General features: G+C 40.2%; 1 protein-coding gene across 2 annotated transcripts in view; it reads left to right on the forward strand.

Annotated features, from left to right (window-relative positions):
* COL4A4 (collagen type IV alpha 4 chain) overlaps window positions 1-10,984 on the forward strand; it is a 138,530-nt gene that overhangs the window by 103,616 nt on the left and 23,930 nt on the right. For both annotated transcript variants that reach the window (XM_073807187.1, XM_073807188.1), the window contains exons 36-37: window positions 3,808-3,915; window positions 4,488-4,595. In XM_073807187.1, the coding sequence (XP_073663288.1) occupies window positions 3,808-3,915; window positions 4,488-4,595 (216 nt within the window). The remainder of the gene's footprint in view (window positions 1-3,807; window positions 3,916-4,487; window positions 4,596-10,984) is intronic.

The following is a 10,984-nucleotide window of genomic DNA, read 5'->3' on the forward strand; positions in this document are numbered from 1 at the left end:
TGTATAAGCACTGGCCTAGGAGGACACCAGGGTTATACACCAGCAACTCACCATCTTTTCTCCACCATGGCTCCCATGACCTAGGATGTTAACAACACGCTTCCCTAGGCATGCCCAGATTTTGGCAAGGTCAAAAATGATTATTGCAAGCAATTACAATTTGGACTGTTTTGCAAATCTATAACTAAAAATGATACATTAACAATAACCACCCCACTGACTGCAGCTGCAGGTTGTCATTCCAGCCCTTTCTTTCCTACTCAGAAAAGCATAGGCGAGGGACTTCCCTGGGGGTCCAGTGGTTAGGACTCTGCACTTCCCTGCAGGGTGCACGGGTTCGATCCCTGGTCAAGGAACTAAGATCCCACAAGCCTCACGGTGTGGCCAAAGAAAAAAGAAAAGCATAGGTGAATGCCCTGAGGAGTGCAGTTGCTGAGATATGATTGAATACCTCCTTTACTAAGTATCTAGTTTACTCAAAACCAAACCAAAGGAACGTAAAGCCTCATCATCAGCAACAAATTTCAGTCTTTCCAAACAGCACTTCATGTATCAGCAACAATAGGTGTGTAATCCCTCAGAACAGACTGTGATGTTCCAGGGAGTTCCTGCTCTCTGGTAGAGGTTGTGGCTCGTTACAGTGGACGACCCACAGCTGACAAAACATACACGTGCTTTTACTTAGTAATTCCACGTGTAGGAATATATCTTAAGTCAATAATCAGACAAATGTACAAAGCTCTGTGCACAGGGATATCCACTGCCTGGAAAGAATTTGTTTCTTCACAGATGATTGGTTCCATAAGTGATGCCCAATGTCATTCAGCTGATAGTGGACAGGTTAGAAGCCAGGCTTGTATTTAGATGGGTCCACTGTAAATTAAAATATCTCATATTAATAGTTTTGTGTATTACCTTAAAATTCTCTTCGGCAGTGGCCATGTTTCATTCCATACAACAGAAAGAATATCTGAGAAGAACTATTATGGGAAATTTTATTTCTTTATTTTTATTTATTTACTTAAAGAATAAATCAATTTTTTTATTATTTTTAACTTCAGAAATTTTATAGATTTTTTTTTTTTTTTTTTTTTTTTTTTTTTGTGGTACGTGGGCCTCTCACTGCTGTGGCCTCTCCCGTTGTGGAGCACAGGCTCCGGACGCACAGGCTCAGTGGCCATGGCTCACGGGCCCAGCCGCTCCGCGGCATGTGGGATCCTTCCAGACCGGGGCACGAACCTGCGTCCCCTGCATCTGCAGGCAGACTGTCAACCACTGCGCCACCAGGGAAGCCCTATAGATTTTGAGTCGTCTTTACACTCTATAAATATCCACGATTCAGTAAATTATGGACACTGGGAAGGAACATTTAAAATAAGGAGAATGAATTAATCTTTGTTTTTATACCATAAGATTGCTAAAATGGAAGTCTAACAGGAAAACAAGCTATTGCACTGGCAAAAACTTCCTTCCCCACTCCCTTTCATACGGGTCCTTTACCTCTGGCATGGTCAAATAGATTTAGATAATATAATATTTTAACTGAAATGTACAGCTTACGTGTACATTTGGAGGGGAAAATAGCTTTGAGGTTAGCATTGTGGAGGCTCATAAAAAGTACCAGAGGGAGGTCTCAGAAAGGAAAATCACTGGTTCAAAGTCAACCTCCTTTCCCACTGAGCATATGGTCTTGGGCAAGTTGCTTATCATCTTTGAGCTATTTCCTCACCTATAAACTGGCCCTATGCATATTACAGGTTGTTCTGAGGATCACATGAGATTCCTTGAAAGCAATTTATAAACTAAAAATTGCTACACAAATGGAAGGTGTAATTCATCATTGTCATCAGCAGTCAGCAAAACATGAAGAGATTTTTCCACACTTACTGGTATTTTTATGTAAACCTTTAAGATAGTAAGATTTTATAAGCTAAAAAGAGTCCAAAATGGAAACCTTTGATATTACCTAATATTGTAAGTTAAAAATCATAGAACTGAGTTATTTTATATGTAGGCTAACTTTTTCAAGAAAATTTGCCTTGGTGTAATTTCTCTGGTCTCCTGTGGTTGTCACCGTTTAAATGGTTCCCTTTCCCAAATGCCATAGCTTTTGCTTAAAATTTTAAAATTGCATCATATGTTATTCACCAGCACAGAGTTTACCTAAACATGCAATTTCCATTGGCTTGAAAAAAGCTGCATTGAATTTGAACAAGCCTATCAAGAAGGCGTAGATCTGCAGCCTGTCTCAGGGGATTTTATATGATTGTATTGGGTTCAGTTCTACCTCCCTTTTCTCTATTTCAGTGAGAAAATACAGTACAGCTTAACTCACAGGTTCTGTTCTTAATATAACTGTGATTGGAGAGGCAAGGCTTTAATATTTCAGTTTCTTAATTTGGAGGTGCGAAAAGGCTGCCTTCCCTTTACCACAGGAATATTTTCAGGATGAAGAAAACAATACACAGTGAAGCTCATAGATCTCAAATTTGATTGGGAACAAGTATATAGACTAACATAGGCTTGTTTCTCTTGTGTGTTATAATAAATAGTGACTGTGACCCCCGTGGGTTTGTAAATACAGAACCATATATTTTATTTGCAGATTCAACTGGTCATTTTCAGCACAGACTATTGGTTTATCCTACAAATATAAATTGTATTGATATTAAAGTCATACATTATAAATAAACACATGGGGAAGTCATCTTCTCTAGTAATTAAAGAAATGTAATTTAAAGGAAGTCTGAAATATCATTTCATCCTTACTAAATTAGCAAGAAAACAAATCAACAAATTAGAAAGTCCTCAGTGAACCCATGGAATGATGGTCTTGGGGCTGTGTGTGGGTGACGTGTAGGGCTGTGAGCTGGTAGAGCATTTATCCAAACCATTTGGCAACCTCTGTCAAGAACCAAATGCTGAATGGTCTGTTCTAGAAGACTCAGAACAGTTGGGCCTTTCTCTTCAGCACGTCACTGTCCTGAGAAGGGGACTGTAGTAGGTTTTTTTTAACCTAATAGATGTATCCACCAGATGTAATGTGTGGTTCTGGAATGGGACCTGGTGTGGACTCACCGGCTGTGAAGGACATTGAGGGGACGATTGAGAAAACTCAAATATGGAAGGAGGATTATATGATATTAAGGGTCATTATTAATTTTCTTGGCTGTGATAATGTTACTTTGGCCACGTAGGAAAATGTTATTTTTCAGACTTAACTCCTGAAATATTTAGGGATGAAATTCCACGATGTCTGTGATTTACTTTAAAATCCTTGAGCATTTAAAAATGCATTAAAAAGAACCAAAAATTCTACTCTTAGGAATTTTTCCTGAGGAAATAATTTAATAGGAGAAAAAATTGATTAAAGATGTATAAAGATCATTATGCATAACAGCAAGAGTTAGAAATAACATGGACGGCCAACAGTAGAGAAAATTAGATTAATTAATTTAATTAGGGTTAACTCAATAAGCTATCAGCCAGTTATTTAAAAACAATAATTAGGAAAATGATATCAAGCTTGGAAAATTACTTATGATGCAATGCTAGCTAATTAAAAAATCAGAATATAAAATTGTAGGCCTTATTTGCACATTTGTTATACATATGAAACACTGTATTAAATTGGTGGGATTATAGGTGTTTTGTTTTCCATTTTTCCTTAATGTTATCTTTTCAACAGAAAAATTGTACATGTAAAAAAGTAAGAATAGAAAAGAGAGCTGAAGTTGGAGGTTTTATAGATTCACCACCTTGAAGAGCAACCACAACTACTCAGATGTCTGGTCCTTTTTTCTTTAGGACATTTGGGAGCACCTGGAGAGCAGGGCTTGCCCGGTGTTCAAGGACCTGGAGGACCACCCGGAAGGCCAGGACCGCCTGGCTCCTCTGGACCAGCGGGGTGTCCAGGTACCTCAAAAGGAGTCTGGAGAGTTCCCGGGCACTCATCTATCTCTTGGTGTAGGGGAAGAAGCTGGCTCTGCCTTTTCCCCAACTTGTGACTTTGGACAAGTCACTTAAATGTACTATTCCTCACCTGTAAATTGGAGATAGACCAACATCACTGAGTTGGTCTGGGAGTAAACGAAGACAGCGCCTGTCACGCACCTAGGAAGATACCAGGCACAAAGCGATGGTCTGACAGAGGAAAGCTCCTTTCCAACCTTCCCTCATGCACCTACCATTCAGGAGGCTGGTTTCCTATTCTCCTTTAGACTTAAGCCAAACAGCACACATTCAACACAACATTTTAACGGCTCCTCCTCTTGCCAATTCAGAATCAAGTGAGCATTTCAAATCATAATTGGCAACTTTAATCACTCAAGTGTATTTTCTCCTCTTGAGATTAAGTTAGGAGGTCTAGAAAGAAAAAGTAATAAAACAGTATCCCAGTTACCCATAGATTAAGAATATAGATGACCTTCCCATTTCACGAAACTCATATCGTCTGGGTGTCTGCAAAACCTCCCTGTCGTCCTCAGGTAATCCAGGGCTGCCTGGGCTGCAGGGACATCCAGGAGAAATGGGGGATCCTGGGCCAAGAGGCCTCGTGGGGCATCCAGGGGCACCAGGTCTTCCGGGAATAAAAGGTAAGTCGAAAGGAGGCCCGGCGCATCAGAAAGCTCCCCCCGGTGATGCTCCCACAAGTTCACAGTGCCTTTCTAGCACCCTAATGACATGCTCTGGGGCCTGGCTCTCTCCAAGGATGCCTGTTGGCGCCTCCTGTTCTTTCTTACTTGGGCGGCGCTTGCCTGGTCTCTGGACCCGCTCTACCAAAATGATGCTGCTGCCCCCTCATTTTTTTTTAACATCTTTATTGGAGTATAATTGCTTTACAATGGTGTGTTAGTTTCTGCTGTATAACAAAGTGAATCAGCTATACATATACGTATATCCCCATATCTCCTCCCTCTTGTGTCTCCCTCCCACCCTCCTTATCCCACCCTCTACGTGGACACAAAGCACCGAGCTGATCTCGCTGTGCTGTGCAGCTGCATTTCCCCTATTGTTTCCCATGATGTTCCGGCCTTTTTATTTATTCTTTCCCCAGATAGTCAAGCTCCTGTTATGTCCTAGATTCTAGGACACAATTAATTGTGTGATACTAGGCACACAATTTTGAAGAAAATAGACATGGTTCCTGCCTTCACAGAGCTCACAGTTTAGTAGGGGAGACAGATATTAAATGTATTTTTGTCAGTTGTGCAAAGGAAAAGGAAAAGAGTAAGATGCTATGGAGAAAGAGGAATTAATATTTATTATCTTTGTTTGATAGAGAAACATTTTTTTCCTCGTTAAGTTTTTTCTCTTTAGAAGTACAGTAGACTGGTAATAACATAGGTCTGGTGGGATAGAATAGAATAGAATAATTGGTTATTAACAAATATTCATGCCCCTCCATACAGCCCTGGTACTTACTCCTTTTCAGTCCATTTCTTTCATTTTAGATTTCTTTTTTCCCATGGGTACCTTGTGTATACCTCTAGCATGACACTTACGTTGTATCGTGTTTGTTTGTTTAAAGGTCTTTTAAAAAGCAAGAATCATTTTTTTAAATTGAAGTATAGTTGATTTACAATGTTGTGTTAGTTTCAGGTGTACAGCAAAGTGATTCAGTTATACATACATTTTTTTTTTCAGATTCTTTTCCCTTATAGGTTATTTAAAAATATTGATTTTAGTTTCCTGTTCTATGTAGCAGGTCCTTGTTGGTTATCCATTTTATGTAGTAGTGTTAATGTTAATTAACATTAGTGTGTATATGTTAATCCCAAACTCCTAATTTATCCCTACACCCCTTCCCCCTTTGGTAACCATAAGTTTGTTTTCTGTGTCTGTGTGTCTATTTCTATTTTGAATATAAGTTCATTTGTATCGTTTTTTTTTTTTTAGATTCCACATATAAGCAACAGCATATCATATTTGTCTTTCATTGTCTGGCTTGCTTCACTTAGTATGATAATCTCTAGGTCCATCCTTGTTGCTGCAAATGGCATTATTTCATTCTTTTTTATGGCTGAGTAATATTCCTCTGTGTATATGTTACCACATCTTCCTTATCCATTCATCTGTCAGTGGACATTTAGGTTGCTTCCATGTCTTGGCTATTGTAAATAGTGCTGCAATGAATGTTGGGGTGCATGTATCTTTTTCGAATTATGGTGTTCTCTGGATATATGCCCAGGAGTGGGATTACAGGATCATATGGTAGCTCTATTTTTAGTTTTAAGAACTATTTTTTGTATCCTTGGAACCAGTATATTCCTAGTAAGTCTGTTGGTTGGTTATTGTAAGTATTTATTTACTTATAGAAATAAATAAAAATTTAAATATATTAATAAATTTAAAAAATTTTATAAATTTACTTTTATAAATAAATACAATTAATTAATTAATGGAAAAATAGAGAATGAACAACTGAACAAGTAGCTATGAGGTTGAGAGTCTGTCCTCACTTCGATCAATAGTTGAAGGGTCCAGCCTTACTTGGTAGGTTTCTATAACTGAGACCCCTCTCTCTCCTTCCTCCTTTTTCCTCCCACTTACCTTCTGCTCGTTGGCCCATACATACACTAAATTTTGGTCAAATAAAAAGTACTTCCTCTCAAAAGAATTGGAAATCCCTTCTTTTGGGCTTAGTCAGTCTATTGTTTTGCAAATCCAAGTAATGTTTCTCCACGCTCTCACCTCTTCACTCATCAGGTAGATTTCAAATAACTCCAGTTGTCCAGCAAGTAGTAGTGTGGTGGTAAGTATTACCTGGTGCCTCTGTACAGAGGGAAGCCGTTTAGTTTGAAGAGTTGGTATACTTACGAATTTCTACGCAGCCAAATAAGCAGACAGGAAAAGCTCCCACCACAAGATACCTTTGTACTGTCCCCCTTCCTCTTCACTGGCATTTTTAGTAATGTGAAGTATAGTGATTGGTGATAAATTTAGCGTTCCAAGCAAAATAATTTTGTATTTTTAAGAGTTTCACTGGTTCTTGTGGCTGTTTCCTGTCTCTGGCAATCCCTATAGCCCTGGCGGGATATTCTTTGATGCTCTTTTGAGTGTCTGGAGGACAAAATTGATAAAGAACCAAAAGAAAACGGTTTCCATTACTTCTGCTGCATCTCCACTTCTTCCTACCCTCCTAGTTTAGTGAAATGGCAAGGATTTTCAAGTGTCCGGGTGCCATTTTATGCACTCGGTTTGACTAAAATGACAAGGTTCATGTCGCTATGGTTGATTCTTCCTTCCCTTGAATTAGTTCACATTTATCACATAACTTCAGTATATGTTATTAAAAAACTAATAGCTAATGAATTTGACCGAACAACAAAATTACCTCCAATTACATCATAATTCGATGCTATGAAATAATAAGTTTGTTAAGAAGAGAAGGTGAGAAAATGAATATATCAACCCACATATTCATACCAGTGCACAGACGGTTGCTGCAGTGATGCTTCCTGACCATGCAGGGACACTGTTTCCCTGCAAACAGCCCAGTGAACAGCACAGTCTTTAAAAAAAAACCCACAAAACAGTGAAATACATTCCTAGGAATGAAAACGTCTCCAATATAAATCCATTGTTGCAGTTTATCATGCTGATAGAAAAATGAACCACACTCGGGCAGAAACGCTTTGAACTGAGAAGCTAAATATTTGAAGTATGTTCTAAATAAGTCAAGGGGACTGATTATCTTGTTTGAACAAACCAGCTGCTGAACTCAAAGTTGTTTGCTCCACTGGAACGAGCCATATGGACTCTTGAGTCTTGCTTGTGTTCAATCAGATTTAAACTTTAACTTCAACATATGTAAAAATGGCTTGATGCTTAGACTTAAATTTTCCAGTACCTATGCCTCTAAAAGGAAGATGCTCGATTTCCTAGTTAGGCATTCATATAAGAATGTAATAATGGAGGGCTTCCCTGGTGGCGCAGTGGTTAAGAATCTACCTGCCAATGCAGGGGACACGGGTTCGAGCCCTGGTCCGGGAAGATCCCACATGCCACGGAGCAACTAAGCCCGTGTGCCACAACTACTGAGCCTGTGCTCTAGAGCCCGCGAGCCACAACTACTGAGCCTACGTGCCACAATTACTGAAGCCCGCACGCCTAGAGCCCATGCTCCGCAGCAATAGAAGCTACCTCAGTGAGAAGCCTGCGCACCACAACGAAGAGTAGCCCCCGCTCACCACAACTAGAGAAAGCCTGTGCACAGGAACAAAGACCCAACGCAGCCAAAAATAAATAAATAAATTTATTTTAAAAAAAAGAATGTAATAATGGAAACCTAGAATGATAAGCTTTAGCATGAGAATGTGTAAAGAATGTGGACTGGGTTATTTTAGTGGGTGACAGGTAAACTATTTCATAAGAAAAAAAGCACCTAGAAATGTCTTTTGTCAGCATAGAAATGCGGGGCACCTTACAGCTATGAAAACCACAGAAATATCCTCCCTCCTTTTATGCAGCTAGTGTCCTCCCTCTCCCGCCTCCACAGCACTTACCACTCTTGAGGTAATTGCCTGTTCGTTCTGTCAAGTCAGGGATTGTTTCTCTCTTGCTCTCATTGTCTGGTCAGCTCCTGTCACTAAGTGCATTTGGGGACTGAAACTTCGCTGTTAGGGCACCATGTCTTAGGCTCTTGTGTGTCCCCTTGGTAGGCACTCGTGTATTTTCTGAATCAAAAAAGAATTCAATCTTATTTCAGAATCTGTTTTGATACGTTTTCCACTTCGTTCAACCTTTACCTGTAGTCACAAAGAAAGGTCTCTCCCTTCGGCTTTCAAGTTAGGGTGACCAGCTGTCCCGTTTTGCCTGGGACGGAGGGGGTGCTCAGGACACAGAACTTCCAGTGCTAGAACTATAAGAAAGTCGCCGGCAGTCAGGGACGAGTTGGTCACACTAGTAAAAGTGTACACCTGTTAAAGGCCCCTGGGGATAGAGTAGCATTTTCAGGCTTTAGAACAAAAGAAAACCTCAGAGAGGGAATCCAGTCACGAAGAGTCACCTGGCTCACATAGATAGAAGCTGGTATTATGATTATGGCTGGGGTGGGAGAGTAGATTCTCTGACTAGAGGGGGGGCACCCTGGCCTGTGAGTGCAGCAAGATGCGGCCTTAAATGATGGTTGTTAAGCCCGAGGATGACCAGAGAGGTGAACAGAAAATGCTCATTGCCAAGGAATGTGCTTTGTGAGACTAATTGCCTCTCCTCTGCCTGGTATATATTTTATGCATGAACAACTTTTTGATTTAGAGATGGGATGGATAAAAAAGCTTTCAGTAAAAAGGAAAAATTGCCCTGAAAACCCTACCCAGATGTAGCTGCATTCAATTTAGAAAGGTAACATTGCGTCAGATAAGGGTCAGCCAGTTCAACGATGGCGAGAGGCTGAGGCTGTGACAGTGCAGGACCTGGATGTGTTGATGTGACAACGGAGAGTTGGCAGGAGCTGAGACGTCCCACCCCCAGCCAAGTCCCCAAGCCATCAATCTTGGTGGCTTAAGCTGGAGATCAAAACACAGTGAAATAGCAGAGGAGTCTCAGAAAATGTCTTATCATTTCAGATGGATGGCAATAAGTATCCAGATTTGGCAGTTGAAGGTCTGTGTGTTCTTTTGGTGCAAACTTGAAACATTTGCTCATAAATAGGAAAGAGAATTGGAGAATAAGCTCAGCCAGAACTGATAAAAGTGGTTAGGAAATAAGAGCTTTAGGGAAAAAAAGGGTGCGTTCCCCCACCCTGCTTTTTTTTTTTTTTTTTTTGGTGCAAGACAATATGGCTTATTCCCACCAATCTAACGTTTAGATTTAAAAAATAGAATAACTGTTTCTAGTACTGATAAAAAATAAAATGGAACCAACTAACTGTTCCATCGTCCAGTAAGAAGTCTACAGAAGACTTGCTTTAATGAAGAGATAATAATTAGCACTTGAATTCTTTATATGCAAATGGATAGCACTAACTTCCTCAAATCTTACTCATCCGATAAATCTATCAATGAAAGATATGACATGCAAATAGAGATTGGAATCCACCCTTCTTTATAGCTTTCTCTCCACCTGTTCAATCCCTCACCCTCCCTGTTCCACACTTGGTCATTCACTCATTCATTCGACAAACATTTATTGAGCACCTACTGTGTGTCAGGAGATATGCTAAGTGGCGGGATAGAACAACTAATAAGACCTGATCTCACACTCAGTTAATTCATCCAAAGTAAACCAGCCACTGCAGACAGGATTGTTGTACAGAGTAGGATGGGCCTGGCAGAAGGGCATTGAGGGAGCTCTACACAGGTGTCATGGGGGTAGATGAGGGGTACTTCTCTGTGTTCGCCATAAGCTGAGGGTGTGATTATCACAAATTCGAGGGCTGGGACCCTTAACTGAATGAATGGCTGGCTGTGTTCTGAGGGGCTTTTAGCCTCAGATGAGAAAGAAAAGTTTCTGGTTGGAAGATCCATTAATGAAATAGGAAGGTTACCAGGCTTGGCCAGGGGCTGAGGAGAAGATTCTTTCTCCCCCATCAATCAGTGGGACGTGGGTGCAGCACTTGGCAGAAGCGCAGCAGCTGGGAGATGTTCTATGTCTGTTAGTTATCTGCCTCTTCCCCCCACCCTTCCCTTTACTTGCTTCCTACAAATCTATATATTTATATATGGCAAATATATATAACATATTATGTATATGCTATATGTATTATCATATAAATATAGATACAAATACCTATATATTTATCAATCTATAGATTTATCGGTGTTCGGCTTTCAGTGACAACTTATGTAAAGTCAGATTAGTAGATGGCTCCTTAGAGAACTCTATTGACACCTGACAGAAGGTTCTGGAAGAAGATGCAGGCATCAGCGAGATCCTGTCTAATTACAGAGAATGGAGTTTGCATGATCATCGTGAAATACACTTACTAGTTGCGAAGAGGCATCAGAGTGGTTCTCTTTGGAAGAAGGGGTGGCAGAGGAAC

Source organism: Tursiops truncatus, chromosome 7 (genome assembly GCF_011762595.2).
Source record: "Tursiops truncatus isolate mTurTru1 chromosome 7, mTurTru1.mat.Y, whole genome shotgun sequence".
Taxonomy (NCBI): domain Eukaryota; kingdom Metazoa; phylum Chordata; class Mammalia; order Artiodactyla; family Delphinidae; genus Tursiops; species Tursiops truncatus.